At 49.1% G+C, this 22500-nt stretch overlaps 3 protein-coding genes across 5 annotated transcripts in view; 1 reads left to right on the forward strand and 2 right to left on the reverse strand.

Moving 5' to 3' along the window:
• Window positions 1-544: 544 nt before the first annotated feature.
• Window positions 545-6025, reverse strand: gja10b (gap junction protein alpha 10 b). The gene is made up of 2 exons (XM_015975453.3): window positions 4435-6025; window positions 545-685 (listed from the first exon to the last, which is right to left on the reverse strand). The coding sequence occupies exons 1-2, from the start codon at window positions 5854-5856 to the stop codon at window positions 647-649; spliced, it is 1461 nt and encodes a 486-aa protein (XP_015830939.2). The 5' UTR covers window positions 5857-6025; the 3' UTR covers window positions 545-646.
• A 1451-nt stretch (window positions 6026-7476) lies between these two features.
• casp8ap2 (caspase 8 associated protein 2) lies at window positions 7477-17681 on the reverse strand. The gene is made up of 10 exons (XM_015975452.3): window positions 17546-17681; window positions 17148-17208; window positions 16895-16969; window positions 16711-16811; window positions 15890-15964; window positions 15693-15808; window positions 13063-15062; window positions 8463-11403; window positions 7739-7838; window positions 7477-7670 (listed from the first exon to the last, which is right to left on the reverse strand). The coding sequence occupies exons 1-10, from the start codon at window positions 17549-17551 to the stop codon at window positions 7611-7613; spliced, it is 5535 nt and encodes a 1844-aa protein (XP_015830938.2). The 5' UTR covers window positions 17552-17681; the 3' UTR covers window positions 7477-7610.
• Window positions 17682-17896: 215 nt separating this feature from the next.
• mdn1 (midasin AAA ATPase 1) overlaps window positions 17897-22500 on the forward strand; it is an 87907-nt gene continuing 83303 nt past the window's right edge. For all 3 annotated transcript variants that reach the window (XM_054733747.1, XM_054733748.1, XM_070549768.1), the window contains exons 1-2: window positions 17897-18158; window positions 22337-22500. The exon at window positions 22337-22500 is cut by the window's right edge and continues 63 nt beyond it. In XM_054733747.1, coding sequence (XP_054589722.1) covers window positions 18063-18158; window positions 22337-22500 — 260 coding nt within the window. In that variant the 5' untranslated portion in view covers window positions 17897-18062. The remainder of the gene's footprint in view (window positions 18159-22336) is intronic.

The raw sequence follows: 22500 nt of genomic DNA on the forward strand, positions 1-22500 counted from the left end.
CAAATAATCCTCATCACACCGCATCTGACCTCAAATCATCCAGAGCAGCATCCTGTCCTAGACACGCTGCCCCCTGGTGGAGGCGCTGCATGGAGCAAGGCTAGTTTTACATCTTTATTACTGTTAGGTTGTTGTTGAATGACATCATAAAGTTAAACTGGTTATTACGTAGGTCTGTGGAGGAAGGCTGGAGCACCTGGACAAAACCTGGAGAGAGACAACATGCTAATTCCTTACAGAAAAGCCACAACCTGGATTCAAACCTGCAACCTTCTTGCCGTGAGGCAACAGAGATACCATTCGCGCCGCCATAAGAAAACTTTGTCATTTTAATCTAGAAAACTGCTCAAGTTCTATTTAATCAGTCTAGATTTTTGGCAAATTGTCTCACAGTTTGGTTAAAGTCGTTGAACGTGGAGGAAGACGGGTGCTGGTGGCGAGATGACGACCACGGGACCGTCTGGCAGGCAGCCGTGCACCTGTCCTGGGTACTGCTGCAGCATTCTGTTGTGTGGTCTCATTAGTAAACGGCTCTGACACGAACATGTGAACGTGAGCCGTGTCCAGGGGGTTCGGGGGTGATGACGAAGTCCTTGCTGGTGTCAGGCAGAACCAGAACCAGAACCAGGTCCAGCGCTGAAACAGTTTACTTCTTCATGATTGAAGACAACTCCAGAATCATGCTCTGAAACAACAAATCAATGCTGAGTTATTGTTCAAGTCACAGACAGAAACAACAGTCAGAACATGGACGTAATTTTTTGGGGGGGACAGGGGGGACATGTCCCCCCCCCCCCCCACACACACACACACTTTTTCCGAAGTCAAGTTTTGACCCCTGTACCTTTTACCATCCAAAAACAATATTAGGCTATATTAAATTGACACTGGTTGAGCTCCAGGACCAAGCAGGAAACAACTGTTTATGTTGAAGCCTGTTTCCTATTAGAGCATACTGTAGAGATCCCCCCCCCCCCCCCCGTGTCCCCCCTACTTCTACAGTGAAAATTACGTCCATGAGTCAGAAGCAGGTCTGGTTAGAACATTTTAGATTTTTACTTTGGCCAGTAAAACGATTCCCTTTGAAAAGGATTTTAAAGTTTAAGAGACTTTGGGAACGATGTCCTTTCAGCAGATGTAACTAAAGTGGAGCTTCTTTACCCAGAATTCAAAGCTCCATGGGGTCAATTACTCAGATTATCAGACTTAGTCTGTCCTTGTCAGACACGTGACCTGCATGTCAGCCACACCCCCTTAGCGCCACCTTAGGTGTGTGCCTCGTGTTGCTCGGGTGAGCCACAGCTGAAGCAGGATGGATGAAGAACACGTCCCTTACAGGGATGGACTTCTGAAGGGGCGTGGATCGCTCTGCGGTCGACATCGTAGATCTCTACCACCTCAAAGGAAACAAACGGAGCCCAGACGTTTCATTACTGCTGAAAGTATATCACTCGGGTAAACGTAGCACTACTTCAACATATTTAATAAGTACAAGTAAAAAGTAGCCGTCCAGAAACACGACTCCACTAACACAGGCGCTGGGCCAGGTGTGTTTGCTGGATGGGCCTTCATTAAACAGGTTATTATCGATGTGAGTTACGAGCAGGTGCAGAGACACCAGTCAGAGGTAGACCACACATGTTTGGTTTCATTTTGACCGACAGTTAAAAAAGGGTCATGATGGTTTCTCACACAATAATAAATAAGAAATCACAATTTTTGTGCATTTTTCATTAATATTTAGTCTAAAAACACTGACCAGCGTGTCCGGCAACGTATTCATGTTACAATCAAACGATCTAACTCAAAGTATGAACATTTCACACACACACACACACACACACACACACACACACACACACACACACACACACACGACAAAGTAATGTGTCTATAGTTCTATTGTGATTTCTTAGTGAATATTCTATTAGGTGAAAGATAAACTTTATTGTATATATCCTAGTGGATCTATAATTAAACGGGTAAACTAGTAGTAGCACATCCAACGTCAAAGAGAGTAAAAAGTTATTATCAGGAGAGGGAGAATGTTTAAGTGGTTAGCAGCAGTGTGCTAGTCGATGGCCCCCTCCATGAGGCCACCACAGCTCAGCAGAACGTCGTTGTAGCTTCTTCTGGGGACAAAAACACTTAGAGAGAAAATAAAGTTAACAGCTGAAATAGCAGGAAATAATACAGTTAAAGAGCAGACTGTAGAAGAAAGTAGTCGAGTGTGAAAAGTGGTCAGTGTGTCCTCCAGCAGTCTAAGCCTATAGCAGCATAACTACAGAGATAACTCTGGATAATCTATCCTATTTAGATGGAGGCATGTTGGAGGCAGGGCAAGGGAGAGCCGTCTTTACCGACTGTACACTCCACCTCCCTGTAATCCCCCACTTGTCCAGATTTAGGCTAACATCAGATTTTAACCATAGGCCCTATCAAATAAAAATGTTTTGAGCCTATTCTTAAAAGTAGACAAGGTGTCTGCCTCACGGACTAAAGCTGGGAGCTGGTTCCACAGGAGAGGAGCCTGATAACTAAAAGATCTGCCTCCCATCCTAAGTTTAGATATTCTGGGAACCACCAGTAGACCTGCAGTCTGAGAGCGAAGTGCTCGGTTAGGAACATATGGAACAATCAGATTACTGATGTATGATGGAGCTTGATTATTAAGAGCTTTATATGTGAGAAGAAGGATCTTAAAATCTATTCTGAATTTAACAGGTAGCCAATGTAGGGAAGCTAAGACAGGAGAGATATGATCTCTCTTTTTAATTCTCATCAGAACTCTAGCTGCAGCATTTTGGACAAGCTGAAGACTTTTAACTACATTCTGTGGACTTCCTGAGAGTAATGAATTACAGTAATCCAGTCTTGATGTAATAAATGCATGAACTAGTTTTTCAGCATCACTCCTGGAAAGGATGCTTCTTGTCATGGTCTGCGTTCTGCGTCCCCCTCATGTATTCTCCAGCCCCCCTCTAGGTTCTCCTTATGTGCCTCCTTGTGTTCCCCAGCCCCATTCTGGGTCCTCCCCTTGGGTTTCTGTGCCCCTTTAGGTCTCCAGCCCCTCCAAGTGTGCCTGTAGGATCCCCCTCATGTGTACCTAAGCTTCCTGTGCCCCTGCGTGTCTCCAGCTCCCACCAGGTTTCCCAGGTTCACTTATTCTTTAGTTTTATTTGTATTTATATTATCTAGCTAGTTTTTCCCTGTAGTTTCATAGGTTCAGGTTTTCTTCTAGGTTCCTTCCTTGGTCCTTCCCCACCAGTTGTTCTTTCCTCCTTAGATCATTAGTTATTTGTCTTGTTCTTCTAGTCTTTAGGTTTGGTTATTATTCATAGGTCATGTTCTATTTCCCCTCCTCAGCTTAGATTCCCCTCCCTGATTAGTAAATTGATTTGACCAGGTTTCTCTCTCCCCACGCACCTGCAGCTCATCTCCCAATCATCCTGCCCCGTGTATAAAACCCTGTCTGTGTCTCACTGCTGTGTTGGTTCATTGTCCTGGTCAGCGTTGTTTGTCAGAAATCAGAAGGATCAGAAAATCAGAAAAAGGTAGAATTCCTTCTCCAGGTCACTAAGATGAATGGAAGCCAATGAAAGGTCCTCACAAGGATACAAATACAAGTGTGTGTGTGTGTGTGTGTGTGTGTGTGTGTGTGTGTGTGTGTGTGTGTGTGTGTGTGTGTGTGTGTGTGTGTGTGTGTGTGTGTTTAGCTGTACCTGCTGTAATCAGTTTGCTATGTAAAAAACCCACAATGATAATTATGAGCAAAAACATCAAATTAATTGATCAAATGTGGGAAAATCTATTTATGATCATGTCCTGATTGCAGAGCAGCTATCTGTCATCGTGTTTTTAAACGAGTGTGTTTGTAGCGCGCATGTGGTCGATTCTTACAGAACATATGTCTAGCTAATATTTTATTTGGGGTTGGATGCTGTCAGTGTTTCTGCTGGACTGCTCTAACATGGATGGTCTAATGGAAGCGTTATTGTGAATAACAGTGATTTGGGAATGTTTTTATTAAAATGTACTTTCTTCACTTCTGCCCTTTAAACCCTATTATTATAATTTTATTTGAAATTATCATTAATCAAATTAGAGCGAGACCAAGGTTCTCCCTAGAGGGCGCTATAGTGCCCCCCAATGCCAGATCTACAACAGACGGGCCAGAGCTCAAATCAAAAACAACTGGACCGAACCGAACTGGACCAAACCGGACTGGACCGAACTGGACCGAGACATTCCTAAGAACCACAAGCAGACATGGAGCTTTGTTGTGGCTCGCACCTCGCTCAGCAGAACGGATCTGCACTGCAAGGCATGAGCAGAGGAGTTGGTTTACAGTAAACTAAAACACCTGTACTGGTTTAGTCGAGTTAGGAGGGAGCTCTAACGCGAGGCAGCAGTCATGCTGGTAAACTTCCTCACCATGGACATCCTCCTCCCACCCGCTGGAGGAGGTGGGGTCATGACCGGGCTCTCCCCTTGGTTGAGGTGCTGGGTTTCAGAGTCAGTTCCGCTCTGAGAGGCGCCGCTGTCAGACGGGCTGGCCAGCTGGGCCTCGGACAGTCCTCGGGACATGAAACTGCACTTCCTGGCGGTAGGGGGGTGATCGCTCTCTGGGGAGTCACTCATGTCGCTGAGCTCTTTGTAAACACTCACTTTGCTCAGCTTCCTCTGCTGGTTCTTCAGGGCTGCGGGGATCTCCATGTGACTGCCCACCAACGTTTCTCGAGGATTTGAAAAGCGTGGCTTGATTGAACCCTGACGTCCGTTTGAATCGTCACTGCTGCAGGACGGCTTCCTGTTGTCCAGAGAGTGACGCTGCTCAACGGCCCCCAGCTGCTGCACGCCGTGGGTGTCAGTGAGGCTTGGCCGGTACATCTGAGTGGGCGGCTGGCTCGAGCTGGTCAAGCCCTCCAGGTTCTGAGAAGACCTTGGTGCCAGGTTGTAGGGCAGGACCTCCCCCAGGACCAGCTTGTGTGGCTCTGCCGCAGCAGGACAGGAGACCTGGGTGAGCTGCATCAGCCTCTGTGGAGAGTTGCTGAGCAGACCAACCTGCTGCACCACGGAGTTCTTCTTTGACCTGCACACGCTGTCATCGTCTCCGTACTTGTACCCATACAGGCTCTGTTTGATCTTCTTTACTCCCAGATGGAAAATCTCCAGAAGGTTGAGGAACAGAGAAACTCCAGCGACGACGAGCATGAACACCATGAAAATGTTCTTCTCTGTTGGTCGTGACACAAAGCAGTCCACGCTGTTGGGACAGGGCGACCGCTCACACTTGTACAGAGGGGACAGCCTGACGCCATACAGGGCACACTGACCCGTGATGAAGCCCACCTCCACCACAGACCTGGTCAGGATGTGGAAAACATAGGTACGCAGCAGAGAGCCTCTGAGAGGGGCTTTTCTTACTTTCTTCTGCTCGTCCAGCTTCCTAAGTTCTCGCTCGATCCTTTTGTGGTCCTCCTGGTCGGGGTCAGCTCCCTCCAGCTCGGATTTCAGATAAGCTTTCTTCTTGTGTCTCTCTTTGTCGAGAGTCCTCAGGCGGTACAAGGCATGGCCCATGTAGACCAGTGAGGGCGAGGACACGAAGATGATCTGCAGGACCCAGTAACGTATGAGTGAGATGGGGAAAGCCTGGTCGTAGCAGACGTTCTTGCAGCCAGGCTGCTCCGTGTTGCAGACAAACTCACTCTGCTCATCGTCCCAGACGTCTTCGGCTGCAACGCCGAGCACAAGCATCCGGAAAATAAACAGGATGGTGAGCCAGATCTTCCCCACAATGGTGGAATGGATGTGAACTTCTTCTAAGATGCTGCCCAACAGGTTCCAATCCCCCATCTTCTCTCATATCATCCCCGGCTCTCAGGAGTCGCAGAAACATCCAAAAGCTCTAAAAAGGTTGAACAACTGTGACAAAGTGTCGCTACAGGTGCTCTGCTGTCCCTGTGGGGGGACTTGATGCAGCACGGTTATTTCCGTGGTGACAGAGACCCGACAGTGCACCCAGGCTGACACCGTTCCATCGCTGCTGCAAACTAGGACTCCTGTTTGAACCTATCGATCCACCACATGAGCCTGTAACGCCCTGAGGGGGGTTCACCCTGCCACGGTTTTATTAGGACACAAAACTAGAAATAGCACAGATGGAGATGTTCACGCAGCTCCCTCACACCACGGATGACTTTCCTCTGAAAGCCAGCCTCGCTGTAGCGTCAGTCCACCTACATGAACCACAGGTATCAGGTCACACACCTGTCAGCAGGAATGGTTCTTTCAGGTTTCTTCATACATGTAGATATTTGAGCCATACACACTCGGTCACACCTCCAGTAGTATCTGGTTAGTCGCCCCGGGCCTCGACCACTCTTTAGGTCTCCAAGCGCCCGCTTTAGTCCCGCCTGATTTTTGACTCTTGAATTTCTTTAAACGGGCCAGCTTCTTGGCACATACCAGACCTTTAATCATCCACAATGGGTTTGCTTTCAGACTGGAAGGTCCTTCAGAGACGTCAGCCTGCTTCATCCTAGCTGACATGTTTGGGATGATCGTCCTGGTGGACCCAACTCCGTCCAAGCTCAGTCATCTACTGATGGAGTAAGTGGTGAGGTCGTAGACCCTGGAGGTAGTTCCTCTCCTCTTCCTTCATTCTACCATCCACTTTGTGCACCAGACCCACATCATGATGCTGTCACCACCATGCTGAACTGTTGGTTCAGACGTCTGCTCCTTGCATCCAAACAGCTCAACAATTGTCTTGAGCATTCGTGGTTTATTAACTTCTGCCTGATCCGGTTTTCTGCTGCAAACAGAAACAACCATCTGGAATCATTCCTCATCGGTGTTGTTTGTCCTCCTGTCTCTGATGGACGACTCACAGGTTCCCAGTGGGACTGAGGTGCTCCATGACGCTGGAGAAGACATTGATCACATCTCATCCTCTTCACAGGCTCTCAGGATGCCTCCATCAGGGACACGCTGGACAGGTGTCCAGTCCATCAGACTCTGAGACAGCCACTCACGACTAGTTAACTTGACACGCGTGCTTCTGGGCTGGAGGACACCGGAGCAGCCCGTCTCCTCCCTTACCACCGAAACCTCAGAACGTTTGGGTCTCTGAGTGACTGCATGATGGAAAGAGCCCCGCCCCCAGCCATTAGTCATGTATTCAGATGTGTTAGAGAAACACATTAATGACTGATAGAAGACACTTCCAGTTCTTCCCACACAGGAATTTTTATTCTCAGGAACGTAGGAAGGTTCTAGCATAACAACAAAAGTATTCACACTCGTTTTGGAACATGTAACAAAAGCTAAAATACAAAAGCACAGATTCTGCACCAATTTCATAGTCGAGTTTTTCTGTAAGAAAAACAAAATAGTCTGAATATCAGCAAGTATCCAGATCCGAGGCTGTAGTGGTGGTCCTGGTGAGTTCTGCTGAAACCAAAAAGTGCATCTACAACAATGATTCAAGGCTGCTGCTGCTCCAGGCATCAAGTTCACACCTCGCACAAAGGTTCCACCCAGAAATGCAGATGTTTAGTGACCTTCAGCCCAGCGCTGGTGCTGTTCTCCTGCTGCTCCGGATCAGGTCAGGTGTCCATCTTCTGCTTCTTGAACAGCTTCATGAGCTGGTAGAACCTGTGAGCAATCTAGAAACCCAGAGTCATCCATTAATTCAGCTCAACAACGCGTGATGCAACAGTGGAGATGGGGTCACCTGGCCCGAGGGCTTGTTGAGCTTCTCTGACAGCGCATTAAAGGTTTCTCGTGAAGCACCGTTCTTCTTCAGATCCACCAGGATGGCCCGATCTTCATCTCTGGAAGAGAACAAGGATACTGTTAAACTTCTCCAGCCGGACCTCCAGCATGGTCCTAGTGCAGAAGAATCCCTCCGGTGTGTAAAACATCATCCAGCCCTACACACGCGCGCTGCCCCCTGGTGGACGCAGCTTTTACTTCTGTTACATAATAATGAACAGCTGATTTGGGTTGAACTCAGAAGTTGGGTCTAAAATCTGGATGTTTCTGTCATTACGTTTGTTGAGTAAGTGGAAACTTAAAGTCTCTGATAAAAAAGATGTTTGTTTTGATTCGGTGACCCGATTCTGGAATGTTCCAGCTCTGGGCTGTGTTCGGTACCAGCGGAGCCTGTTCTGGTTCATCTCTACCAACGGGACTCATGACTCTTCTGATGGTGGTTCTAGAGATGCATCACTGGTGTGTTACCACTAGAGGGAGCCACCACCGGCTCCCTCTAGTGGTAACACACCAGTGATGCATCTCAGCTGATTCGGACCACCGTCTGGTTTTGGGTCAACCAGGACAACAGTCCATCCAGCTGACCACGTTTCCATCCTGGTGTCAGTGGTTCTGAATGGCTTCTTCTAGCTAGCACCTAGGCCGTGACGATGAAATGTGAGTGTACTTTTACAGCTACTGACCTGGTCCATGCCATCACCACCTCGCCCTTCTTCCTCACCAGGTTCTTGGCTGACAGGCTGCTGGGTGACAGGGCTGACGGCGACAAGTTTGACTCCTCATTGTCCTTTCTAGAAGGAGTCATCTCCCTAAGACTCTCCTCTTCACCTCTGCACTTCTCGTCTTTTACTTTCTCCGTCTGTTTCTTCCTTTTTCTGATCTGGTTGCAGATCTTCTGGTCTTTTCCAGGCGAGCCAGCGGCGTTGATGGTGGGCCTCCTCCGGGATTCCGGAGCATCCTGTGGTATGTGGCTCTGCTGGTTCTGGATGTGTGAACACTTGGTGTCCGCAGAGGAACGGAGCGGTTCCTGTGGTTCCTCTGAAGGAGGTTCCTGCCTTGGATTTGTTGGATTTTCTGGAAGATCACCCATGACCGAGTACTGGTCCGACCCTGAAGCTTTGTTCAGGTCTGAAGGTAAGTTCTCCTCAGGACAACCTGTGGAGGGACTATGTTCAGTAGATGTATCTTCACCTGCGTTTGGTGGACTATGTTGAGCGGTTATGCTCTCCAGTAAAACAACATGGTGGTCTGACTCATTTCCTATCTGGCCAAGTCCAGAGTCTCCAGTGATGTTGGGACGGTGGTCATCTGAAGGTGGAGCACCGGGATCATCTGGAGACTTGTCTGTTAACCCACCGTGGTCTTTGGGCTGCTGATCTTCTGCTAACCTCTCTTCAGCGTTGACCGAAACGCTCAGGCTCGTCTTTGCGTGTTGAATTTTGACAATGAAGTGGTCATTGGACTTCTCGGTCACCAGAGCTCTCATAGGGACGTCCGGCTTGAAGACAAACGGGGTCGCCAGTGTCTCTGAGGTCACACTGCTGCTGTTGCCAGAGCTGGAGTTGTCCGTGTCCAGGATCAGGCGAATGTCGTGCTCTGTAGCGTCTTCCTCGTCCAGCCGGGCGTCCTCGCTGAAGTGGGCGCTGATGACGCTGTCAGGAGTGGACCCCATCTGCATGCTGGACGGCTGCAGGAAGCTGAGGTGGCTGTCGGACTTTAAAGGAGAGGGAAGGGTTAGAGACACGGCCAAGTCTTCTGCCAGGATGGAGTAGGACTTCTGGCTCGTCTGCAGCAACATCCGGTTTTGTGATGGGACTTCCAGGAGACAGCTTTCATCAAACACGGCAGGGTTCAGGGGGATGGTGTGTTTGGCTTGAGGAGACAAGACTCTGTGAGGAGAAATACTGCTCCACGTCGCAAGGAGCTTGTGTGGAGTATCAAACTTGGCCGGGGTGAGCAGCTTGGAGGGGGAAGAGAACTTTGATGGTGTGGTGATGCCGAGGAACCTTTCTTCATCTTTTCTTGGAGTACCAAATGCCCACGCCATGCCGTCTCCACCGAGCCCACCACTGTCCAACAGGTCCGACCCTTGGAGGAGACACTTGAATATTTCCCCCATCTGAGCATCTCTCACCAGATTGTACGTCAGACTGGAGGTCTGCTGCTCTGTGAGAAGCTCAAAGTCCGTCTTATCCAGCATGGAGCTGTTCTGAGAGACCAGCAGAGAAGAAATTCTTGTGTCAGGGGTCTGGGGAGGACTTTTACAGGGGAGGAGTTCAACCACAGAGTGTGTGTTCTGGTAGTTTGGTGGATTGCTGTTCACCTCTACACTCGTCATCCTGATGTCTTTGCCTCTGCTTCCCAGGCCAGTTCTGTAAGAACTGGTCCGGTTCAGACCAGGAGGCTGAGGAGCCTCCTTCGGTTTACACTGTGACTTCTCCACAGAAGCCTGTCCAGACTTTCTGTCCTCCGCACTGGACTTCCTGTCCTCTGCACTGGACTTCCTGTCCTCCGCACTGGACTTCCTGTCCTCCGCACTGGACTTCCTGTCCTCCGCACTGGACTTTCTGTCCTCCGCACTGGACTTCCTGTCCTCTGCACTGGACTTCCTGTCCTCTGCACTGGACTTCCTGTCCTCCGCACTGGACTTCCTGTCCTCCGCACTGGACTTCCTGTCCTCCGCACTGGACTTCCTGTCCTCCGCACTGGACTTCCTGTCCTCCGCACTGGACTTTCTGTCCTCCGCACTGGACTTCCTGTCCTCCGCACTGGACTTTCTGTCCTCCGCACTGGACTTCCTGTCCTCCGCACTGGACTTTCTGTCCTCTGCACTGGACTTTCTGTCCTTAGCCAAAGCTTTGGCTGGTTTGCAAAGACTCTTCAGAGTCCCATTTATGTCCTTGAATAAATAGTCCACTTGAATGTCCACAAAGTCCCAGAGCTTCTGCTTCAGGTCCACAGCTTGCTGCTCAAAGATGCGCTTCACGATGCCGTTATTTAAGACTTTGCAGAAGACAGAATCTATGAGTTTCCTCAGCTTAGACTTCAGCTCCTCTGGATGACTGCAGATCTGACCAAAATCAGCACCCTCCACAAACTCCACAAAAGACTTCTGAAAGTTGTCCATCACACCATAGAAGCTCTTCTTGGGGAACGTTTTATGGAGCTTCATGTACTTTTTTCTGATCTCAGTTCGAACCACCTTAAACGTCTCCATTATCTCCTCCTCGGTGGAAAAGGAAGCCTTGCTAGCAGCAGGACAGACAGTTTTGAAGCGACTCCTGGGACTTGGTGTTGATGCTCCTGCTGCTTCACGTGTTTCTCTAGGAGACACCCGCCTCTCTTCAGATCTTTTCCTTAACACAGGAGCAGCACTGGTCTTATTTCTGACTGGCTCTAGTGGAGGTGGCCTCTTGGTGGCTGGAGCATGTGGACTGGAAGCCTCATCACTCTCACTTAAAATTTCCCCCTCTTCCAGATCAGTGTCAGCAACACTCAGTGGTACATCGGATCCCACCGTCACCTGGTTCTGGGTTTCACATTTGGAAGGGGAACCTGGATATGTGCCGTCTTTGTTTACATCCAACTTCTTTGAGCTGGGATCAGCGGCAGAAGTGGAAAAGTCTGTAAATGACAAGAGGAGAGAAAGTTAAATGTGCAGGATGGTGAAAAAACATCTAAATCTCTAAACTCCCCATGCATGTGTGGAGTTAGCGTGTTCTCCTCATGCATGTGTGGAGTTAGCGTGTTCTCCTCATGCATGTGTGGAGTTAGCGTGTTCTCCTCATGCATGTGTGGAGTTAGCGTGTTCTCCTCATGCATGTGTGGAGTTAGCGTGTTCTCCTCATGCATGTGTGGAGTTGGCGTGTTCTCCTCATAAATGTGTGGAGTTAGCATGTTCTGCTCATGCTTGTGTGGAGTTAACATGCGTGTGTGGAGTTAGCGTGTTCTCCTCATGCATGTGTGGAGTTAGCATGTTCTCATGCATGTGTGGAGTTAGCATGTTCTCCTCATGCATGTGTGGAGTTAGCGTGTTCTCCTCATGCATGTGTGGAGTTAGCGTGTTCTCCTCATGCATGTGTGGAGTTAGCGTGTTCTCATGCATGTGTGGAGTTAGCATGTTCTCATGCATGTGTGGAGTTAGCATGTTCTCCTCATGCAAGTGTGGAGTTAGCGTGTTCTCCTCATGCGTGTGTGGAGTTAGCGTGTTCTCCTCATGCATGTGTGGAGTTAACGTGTTCTCCTCATGCATGTGTGGAGTTAGCGTGTTCTCCTCATGCATGTGTGGAGTTGGCGTGTTCTCCTCATGCATGTGTGGAGTTAACGTGTTCTCCTCATGCATGTGTGGAGTTAGCGTGTTCTCCTCATGCATGTGTGGAGTTAGCGTGTTCTCCTCATGCATGTGTGGAGTTGGCGTGTTTTCCTCATACATGTATGGAGTTAGCATGTTCTGCTCATGCTTGTGTGGAGTTAACATGCGTGTGTGGAGTTAGCATGTTCTCCTCATGCATGTGTGGAGTTAGCATGTTCTCCTCATGCATGTGCGGAGTTAGCATGTTCTCCTCATGCATGTGTGGAGTTAGCATGTTCTCCTCATGCATGTGTGGAGTTAACATGTTCTCCTCATGCATGTGTGGAGTTAACGTGTTCTCCTCATGCATGTGTGGAGTTAACATGTTCTCCTCATGCATGTGTGGAGTTAACGTGTTCTCCTCATGCATGTGTGGAGTTAGCGTGTTCTCCTCATGCATGTGTGGAGTTAGCGTGTTCTCATGCATGTGTGGAGTTGGCGTGTTTTCCTCATACATGTATGGAGTTAGCATGTTCTGCTCATGCATGTGTGGAGTTAACATGCATGTGTGGAGTTAGCATGTTCTCCTCATGCATGTGTGGAGTTAGCATGTTCTCCTCATGCATGTGTGGAGTTAACATGCATGTGTGGAGTTAGCATGTTCTCCTCATGCATGTGTGGAGTTAGCATGTTCTGCTCATGCATGTGTGGAGTTAACGTGTTCTGCTCATGCATGTGTGGCTTTTCTCCCACAGACCAAAAACAAGCTCATAAGATACTTGACTATGTTTACATCATCAGTTGTAATTCACTTTGAATTAATGCTGAATAAATAACCCAAAATCACCACAAAAACAGAAAAAAAAAACAACCTACAAAAGGGCTACAGAAGCACGTGTCAACCACCACCATGAAGCATCATAACGACGTCTCCTGGAGGCCGGGACACATGTGTAGTGAACTAAAACCATGTAAGCATTAGTCAGGCTCACCCTTATGAAGACGCTTGACGTGTCCAGGCTTGTTCTGGATGAAGACCAGGCTTCGTTTAGTGATCCGAACTGGGCTCCTCAGAGGGCTGATGGCGTCAGGAAGTCTTCTGAGACCACTCAGCGTACGCATCATGGAGTCCTCATCATGGAATAATGGCACAGGACTGGGCATGTCCATGCTGGACCCATGGACCTTTGTTGGGTATTTTTGGGGAGTAACGGAGAGAAGGTTGTACTTGTCCGGTAGTGTCTTCTCCTCCGTGGTGCTGCTGACCTTGGACACACCAGTGCAGCCTGGACTAGGATGAGCCAGGCCTGGACTGCCTTCCCTCAGGTCCACATCCGTTTTAGTTAAAATGTAGATGGCCTCTGTTAGACTCACCCCTTCCTGTGGGACAGAGTCCAGGCTGGTGGTGCTCGATACAGAGTCTGAGCCTCTTGTACCTTCTCGTTCACCAGGAGTAGCACTGGTGGAAGAAGGAGAGCAGCGGTCCTGAAGGCACATGGGAGGTGAGTAAGCAGGAGCTTTACCACCTTTGAGACAATCCTCTTTAGCTACGATTTCAGAAATGTCCATGTCTTCAGAGTGAGACATGACCGTGCTTCCTGTGGTTGTGTCGTGAGATCTTCTCTGAGGTTCTCCTGTTAGTTGTTCTCCAACACCAGCAGGAGGATCGGAGGTGTTACTGGGGACGTTTCCCAATGTGCTGCTGGAGCAGGACTTATCTGTGACCTGGCTGTTTGGGGCCACCACAGCTCCGTCCTCACAAGGCTCAGACACGTCCACCAACTTTGGCACAAGGTGGACTTGATCCACCGGATCCAGTAGCTGGATCTGACCTGAACTGTCAGCTCTGTCCTCTTTCTGGACATCCTTCAGGTTCTCCATCCTTCTCTCGGTGATTGTGTCTTTAAGGGGACCTGGAGACGGGCCCGTATGATCGAAGTCTAGATGGCAGTTGTCCACCTCATCGATGACACACATGTCTCTGATGTTGATCTGCGAGTCCTCTTCATCTGGTTTGGTCTCAGCACCTTTCTCTGCTGGCTCGTCAGGGCTGGCGTTTGGAGACTTTTTATTTGGTGAAAGAGTCAGGTTTAAAATTTCCATGAAGCACAACTTCCTGTTTGGACTACTTCCATCAGTGACTGGTCCTTCTGGAGGTCTTTTAGGAGTCCGCTCAGGTCTTTTCTTGTCCACCCGGTCTTTACTGCCATCCTTAGGTCTCGGTTTGTCGCGCTCTCTGCTGGTCGGAGGGTGACTGCTCCTGTGGTGTCTTCTGCTGCTCTCGTGGTCTCTGTGGGCCTTCCTCTGAGGATCCTTCTGCCGGTTTCCTTCTCGGTCTTTATTACGTTCGCCATGCTGACCTGAGGAGTTCTTCACATCCTTCGAGCTCGAGTGTTTCTCATGTTTGACGTTTTTGTAATCTGAACCTCCTCTGGAGCCTAAAACCTTGATGATGTTGTCTGCAGAAGCTTTTTGGGTTCCATCTGGCCTCTGGTCCTGCCTGTCCTCCTTCTTGTGCTCCAAGGAGGATGAAGACGTTTTAGATCCACCTAACAGGAAGTCCCCCTCAACGCGTTTCCTTTTGTTGCATGACTGGTAATCAGACGTCCGCTCGGTGTCTTCTCTGCGAGTCCGTTTGCCCTTGGAGTCGTGAGAGTCCTTGTTGGAACGCCTTCCGTCGGCTGACTCAGACGGTTTCCTGAACCTTTGTTTGTCTGGTTTAGTCGGTCTGTCTGCTGATTCCGGGTCTCTGGTGGGACGTTCGTGCGAGGAGGCTTCAGAAGATCTGGATGAGGAGGTACTTCCTTTCCGAGAAGCCTGAGCCGGATCTCCTGAGGGATTGGACTTCTGGGACTGGGGAGCTGGAGGAAGACCTGAAGAGGGCAGTGGGGTTGGCCTGCTTTTGGAACCCGCTGTGGAGGTCTGAACGGAGGAGTTCACATGTTGAAGGCGATTCTTCTCAGACGGATGGTTGATTCGACCTCTCTCAACCCTTTGAAGAGCAAAAAGTAAACAATCATTCAGCAGGAACCATAAACACTGGTGGGTTCCCAGTAAGCAAAACAGCATCTGACTGGGCCGTCGTCAGGGAAACAACACACACACCTGAACCAAGACACACACCCCTTAGCCTGTTTCAGGGGAACCAACACACCCCTGGGTTGTCGGGAATCGTGGAGCGGACCACGCCGAACCCGGACCAGGCACCCCCCCACCCCAGACCCGGGGCAGAGCTCCTCCCAGGGGTGGACCAGACTACCTGCCGGTAAACGTAGATGGCTGCCCGACGTCCAGAGCTCTGCTGTGGGAGGGGCGTTCTGCCACCAGGTCCTGACTAAAGGAGACCGCCTCCTTTTAAACATGAAACCGAATCCTTTGTGGAAGAAACCTGATCAAACTGTAAGATCAGGAGGGTGAGCGACTCGGGAATGTTTCAAGATGTTTGGAGACTCCTTTTCCTGCTTGTCGTCAGCCCAGTGAGAGGCTAGCGTTAGCTTAGCATCGGTGTGAGTTTACAGGAAATAGAAAGAGACTTTCTGCTTTTTTACTGGGAAAGATCCATCTTTCTGGTTTTAATTCAAACGGCTCAGCCCTACAGCCTGGTATCAAAGACGGAGCGTACCACTGGGTCAGCCTCTGGATCTCAGCGTCTTTCCGGGTCACTTCCTGCCTGGCTGTCCGCAGCAGAGCAGAGATGTTCTTCTTGAGGCTGTGGTTCTCTTTACTCAGGCCCAGATTCTGATGAGAAAGGAAAGTTGGTGTTTTATACGAAAAAGACTTAACCCATCCGCAGCGGGAGAGAGACAAAGTGCTACATACCTGGACTTCCATCTGCTCCAGCCTTGTGTGCAGGTCTCTAATCTGGGTTTGAGCTTCTTGTAGTTTAGACTTCAGCTGCAGGACAAACACAGAGGAGGCTGAAGATGACCGATCATCTTCGTGAAGACCCTCATCCACCAGAGGGCGCTAGCACCCACACAGGGCAGCTTCTCTTGGTGCTTGAAAGTGTTTCTCCTCTCATCCTAAAGGTCTCATCAATGTGTGGGGCCCTCAGACTCGACCTCAGTGTGTGTGTGTGTGTGTGTGTGTGTGTGTGTGTGTTGTTCTACCGACGACTCTTAGCTCTGAATCTCCAACCCAGGACCACAGTGAAGAAGCCTTTTGAAGGAGAGGAAATGCGCCTCTGAGCAACAACAGAAGACATCTAGTGTCCCTGTTGGACATCGTTGAAGGCTTGTATTGTCCAGGAGTTAAGGCCCAGATAACGTTTTACACCAGGATGTGGAGGAAACGGGTCAGAACTACGTGTTCTAGGGCTGCACGGTCAGTAGCAGGGCTGCCTGGCAGCTCAAGAGTTGTCGGTTTAACACCCGGCTGCAGCCTTTTAACGTCAAGTTTGTACATGTGGGTGTCCTCTTGTGTATGTAACCATAGCCGAATGTGAGTGTATGGACATTTGTCTCCATATGTTCCTGTGATGGACTGAAGACCTGAACTATGACAGTACAGCCCTAGAAATGCTGTCCAGTTAGCCTCAACCCAGAAGGGAATCAGCTCATGTCTTCTGGAGTCAAAGTTCGGACCACACAGGGTCGTGAAACGGACCGACGGCCGCAGACAGCAGCACGAGGGTGACTCACCTCATCGTACGAGGACTCTCTACTCAGCTGTTCTTCTGCCACCAAGTCCTCATACAGGTCCAGAGACTCTCTCAGCTCAGAGCACACAGGAGAGGACTTATCTGACGAGCAAGAAAAACACCCGAATGAGCTCAGATGCAGCAAGACTTTAAAACATCTGGAAACATCTGTAGCAGATCCATGCCTGCATTGCTGCTAATCCCAACGCCCAGGTCACCATAGAGGTCCATCGAGTCTTCACTGACACCAGGAGGCAGAGCTGTAGACACACGGATGAATGCTTTAATACCTGGGGGGTTACGAATGGTGTTAGCAGCTGGGATGAGCGGACTGATTAAGTTACATCCCTTTTAAACGGGGCTGGGACGTTTCCGGAGAGGTGGATATCTACTGACACTGAGAACTTTAGGTTTTATATAAAACGATTGTTAACTCACAGCCAGACGCTTCTCCTGCCTCCATCTTCTCTAAAGTCCTTTTGATTGCTGTCAGCAGAACCTGGAAAACAAGCAGAACCGTTCAGTTTAATCTGAGAAAACAAATAAATGCCAAAAACCCACAATTCATCCGGAGCATGCCTGATCATCTAGAGAAATGACTCATTCAGCTGGCTCGTCAGCCAGTTTGAACCTCGTAAGAACAAAGTTATAAACACCACAGGACTGGATGTGAAACATCTGAGCTGCTCCTCCACCAACACCAACATCTACACCAGCCAGGACTTCCCGACCAGACACCTCCGGACAACCGGCGCACGTTGGGTCAACGAAGCGGGAAAAACCGAGATCACTATTTAACTAGATTAAACTTAGTTACGGTTTAACTGCTGACTTACTTGCATGAGTATTTTGTCTTTGTGACGTTTTCAGTCCTAGAGTCGCGCCAAGATTCTCCACACAGGAAGTAGTCACATTTAACCGCGGCGCGCGCGCGGCTCTCTGATTAGCCTGCTCTCTCTGTTGGTTTTTTTGGGAGAAAAACGCTCAAACAGGGAAAAACGCCTAAAAGGTCCAACTGGACCGGAACTCGCCCGTGGTTCTGTATTCTGTCACCGCCAAACGAAGACCAGAAAACGGTGAACATAACCGTAAACGACTGAAAGCTGCCTCTAGCTGAAAATACACCATAGCGTCACTATCCGGTTGAACGTCATCACTGTGCGACAGAAGAAGGCGGTCCGGAACCCGGAAACAGTCAGCCCACATGTGCGCGAGACTTTTAACAGCAGCACACGCGAGTTAGTGATGAAGTGTGATGTTTTTGTCATTGCGGCGTTAGAATCGGGATCGTGTTGGTAAGGTTGTCGGTCCGGATTTAGTTGTAGCTGGTTCTGGTCAGAACCGAACCGTAGGATGGAGCATTTAGAGGTAAACCTGACGTCGTTGGAGATCATTTGCAGACATGTGGACAAAAGTCACTCCCAGATTCACCGGTACTTGCCAAAGCAGGTAAGACATGGATCTTTTCGTCTCGGATTCATAAGTGAACACGTGACAGAACCGGTTCTGAGTGAGCTGTCAGGACCGGGTCAATCCTCCAGTACCGCAGGCACTGTGGGTGAACCGGGTCTGAACAGCAGGCCACATAATAAAGGACTGCTTCGGTTGATTATTTATATAGCTGCTTAGCATCACAGCTGGTTATGGAGTCAGCTGACGTGTCCTGTAAATGTAAACAAACCAACTCTCCTTCACACTCTTGGTCTGGTTCTGACCAGGTTCTGACATTTATCAGTGAAGTTTGAGTCCGATCATCTTCAGTTTGATCTGAGTGACTTCAGTCTGGGAGAAAAGGAGAGACAGCAGGAGCGATTTGTGGCAGCGGCAGCACGAGTGGCACTTGCAGTGGCAGCTCTGATACTTCCGGGTGGTGCCACGGCTTTTAGTGGCACCCGCGGCTTTTAGTGGCACTAGCCACGCCCCCTACCACTGCTGCCATTACACTTCCGGGTGGTGCCACGACTTTTAGTGGCACTAGCCACGCCCCCTACCACGACTTTTAGTGGCACTAGCCACGCCTCCTACCACTGCTGCCACGGTACCTGCGGCTGTAGTAGTGACCTCAGTAATTGCAGCACTTATTGCATCATCGGCCTCATCATGCCAACGTTTTTATTTTTTACTTTATTAACAAAATCAAAACAAACAAGGCTGTCACCGAAAATATTTGAAATATTTCAAGCGGTTTACAAATGCGTTTCCCAGTCACTTCATGCATATACAGTGTAATGCAATCAGAAGCGTTAATGCATTTATTTTTTCCATCATTTTTGTTGCTCCCCCAGACGAATCCGTGACAGATCTAGTGGAAGAGCCACAGACACTTCCGGGTGGAAGACCGGCGGTGGGTCACCGGCCTCCGGTACAGAGTCAGGAAAAGCAGGGGAGCACCAGAGCCAGATGGAGAGCGCCAGAGCAGTTCTCAATTTCTGAAATAATTTATGACAACTGCTACCAATGTGGATTGTGGAATAAAAAGAGATAAACTGTTAGTTTTCTCAATATTGTCATTGCAATCGGGACATATACCGCCATCTGCCGGCTTAAAATGGTATTGCAGTACATTTTAAACAACTTGGGAGTGAAAAGGCTGTTTTGTCACTACAACGGATTTGGGGATGTAGTTTATTGTTAATAGATATTGTGGTTTCACAACAATAAAGTTTTGTATTGTGCATATGGATTTATGAGTAGTACGAAACAATGTCTGAGTTTCTTGTTCTTTAAATTACAGTCCAATTAATCATACATGTTTGAAATATAATGCTGAAATATTAACCTCTGAACATTTTTTGTTTGTTGATGATATTTCATTTTTAATTTATTATTATTTTGCATCATGATTTATTTTATGGTGTAGTGTCATGTGGTAATTGTTGCAAATTCTAAATGTAATTTTTATTTTCCTCAACTGAGGTCATTTTTATTTGCTTTATTCTTCAGTACGTTGAATGTAGGTTACATTGTAAACTGAATGTATGTGAAAACGAAGATTGAAATAGTTTTAAAAAAGTTTAAAATGTACTGCAATAACCATTTTAAGCCGGCAGATGGCGGTATCTGCCCCGATTGCAATGACAATATTGAGAAAACTAACAGTTTATCTCTTTTTATTCCACAATCCACATTGGTAGCAGTTGTCATAAATTATTTCAGAAATTGAGAACTGCTCTGGCGCTCTCCATCTGGCTCTGGTGCTCCCCTGCTTTTCCTGACTCTGTACCGGAGGCCGGTGACCCACCGCCGGTCTTCCACCCGGAAGTGTCTGTGGATCTTCCACTAGATCTGTCACGGATTCGTCTGGGGGAGCAACAAAAATGATGGAAAAAATAAATGCATTAACGCTTCTGATTGCATTACACTGTATATGCATGAAGTGACTGGGAAACGCATTTGTAAACCGCTTGAAATATTTCAAATATTTTCGGTGACAGCCTTGTTTGTTTTGATTTTGTTAATAAAGTAAAAAATAAAAACGTTGGCATGATGAGGCCGATGATGCAATAAGTGCTGCAATTACTGAGGTCCCTACAGCCGCAGGTACCGTGGCAGCAGTGGTAGGAGGCGTGGCTAGTGCCACTAAAAGTCGTGGTAGGGGGCGTGGCTAGTGCCACTAAAAGTCGGAAGTGTAATGGCAGCAGTGGTAGGGGGCGTGGCTAGTGCCACTAAAAGCCGTGGTAGGGGTCGTGGCTAGTGCCACTAAAAGCCGTGGTAGGGGTCGTGGCTAGTGCCACTAAAAGCCGTGGTAGGGGTCGTGGCTAGTGCCACTAAAAGTCAATAATCCAATAATACCTAGCTGCGGACATTGCCCAGGAAAAACGTTTTTCCTGGGCAATGTCCGCAGCTAGACCTTACTCCTAAAAGTCGTGGCACCACCCGGAAGTGTAATGGCAGCAGTGGTAGGGGGCGTGGCTAGTGCCACTAAAAGCCGCGGGTGCCACTAAAAGCCGTGGCACCACCCGGAAGTATCAGAGCTGCCACTGCAAGTGCCACAAGCGCTGCCGCTGCCACAAATTGCGCTCGGTCCTGCTGGAGAAAAGGTCAACATGGAGGGTCGTTTCTAAATGTAGAGAAGCTCTTTCATTTTTGTTTTCTTCAGTGCAACAACAGAAGTGACAGCAGCTGGATTCTTCACAGATAGATGATCTTGTTGCCCTTTTGTTCCTCTGAACAGGAACACAGTAGACGAGAAGAGACTCCTTGCTTTAATCAGAGCTTTTGAGCAGACCTGTGAACAAACAGGACTCCACGCCTGCTGTAGTAAAGAAGTTCACTTTGTACAGGCTGCAGGATCTTCTCTCTGAGCAGGAGGGAGAACCAGGATCTTCTCTCTGAGCAGGAGGGAGAACCAGGATCTTCTCTCTGAGCAGGAGGGAGAACCAGGATCTTCTCTCTGAGCAGGAGGGAGAACCAGGATCTTCTCTCTGAGCAGGAGGGAGAACCAGGATCTTCTCTCTGAGCAGGAGGGAGAACCAGGATCTTCTCTTTGAGCAGGAGGGAGAACCAGGATCTTCTCTCTGAGCAGGAGGGAGAACCAGGATCTTCTCTCTGAGCAGGAGGGAGAACCAGGATCTTCTCTTTGAGCAGGAGGGAGAACCAGGATCTTCTCTCTGAGCAGGAGGGAGAACCAGGATCTTCTCTCTGAGCAGGAGGGGGAACCAGGATCTTCTCTTTGAGCAGGAGGGAGAACCAGGATCTTCTCTCTGAGCAGGAGGGGGAACCAGGATCTTCTCTTTGAGCAGGAGGGAGAACCAGGATCTTCTCTCTGAGCAGGAGGGAGAACCAGGATCTTCTCTTTGAGCAGGAGGGAGAACCAGGATCTTCTGCCTGAGCAGGAGGGAGAACCAGGATCTTCTGCCTGAGCAGGAGGGAGAACCAGGATCTTCTCTCTGAGCAGGAGGGGGAACCAGGATCTTCTGCCTGAGCAGGAGGGAGAACCAGGATCTTCTCTCTGAGCAGGAGGGGGAACCAGGATCTTCTCTCTGAGCAGGAGGGAGAACCAGGATCTTCTGCCTGAGCAGGAGGGGGAACCAGGATCTTCTCTCTGAGCAGGAGGGGGAACCAGGATCTTCTCTCTGAGCAGGAGGGAGAACCAGGATCTTCTGCCTGAGCAGGAGGGAGAACCAGGATCTTCTCTTTGAGCAGGAGGGAGAACCAGGATCTTCTCTCTGAGCAGGAGGGGGAACCAGGATCTTCTGCCTGAGCAGGAGGGAGAACCAGGATCTTCTCTCTGAGCAGGAGGGAGAACCAGGATCTTCTCTCTGAGCAGGAGGGAGAACCAGGATCTTCTCTCTGAGCAGGAGGGAGAACCAGGATCTTCTCTTTGAGCAGGAGGGAGAACCAGGATCTTCTCTCTGAGCAGGAGGGGGAACCAGGATCTTCTCTCTGAGCAGGAGGGAGAACCAGGATCTTCTCTCTGAGCAGGAGGGAGAACCAGGATCTTCTCTTTGAGCAGGAGGGAGAACCAGGATCTTCTCTCTGAGCAGGAGGGGGAACCAGGATCTTCTGCCTGAGCAGGAGGGGGAACCAGGATCTTCTGCCTGAGCAGGAGGGGGAACCAGGATCTTCTCTCTGGTTAAATGCGTTCATTTCCTGCCCCTGAGATAACGCCTTCTCTTTGTTTTCAGATATGGAACCAGCAGGACCGACAGTCTATACTGGAGATTTTGGCTCATCTTCTCATAGAGAAGGATTACACCCTGCTGGTAGCACGACACGTTCGACCACTGATCCTAGATCTGTTGGTGCGAAATGTAGCTAAGATCAAAGCTGGAGGCGGGTTCCACCATGA

This window comes from Nothobranchius furzeri, chromosome 3 (genome assembly GCF_043380555.1).
Source record: "Nothobranchius furzeri strain GRZ-AD chromosome 3, NfurGRZ-RIMD1, whole genome shotgun sequence".
Taxonomy (NCBI): Eukaryota; Metazoa; Chordata; class Actinopteri; order Cyprinodontiformes; family Nothobranchiidae; genus Nothobranchius; species Nothobranchius furzeri.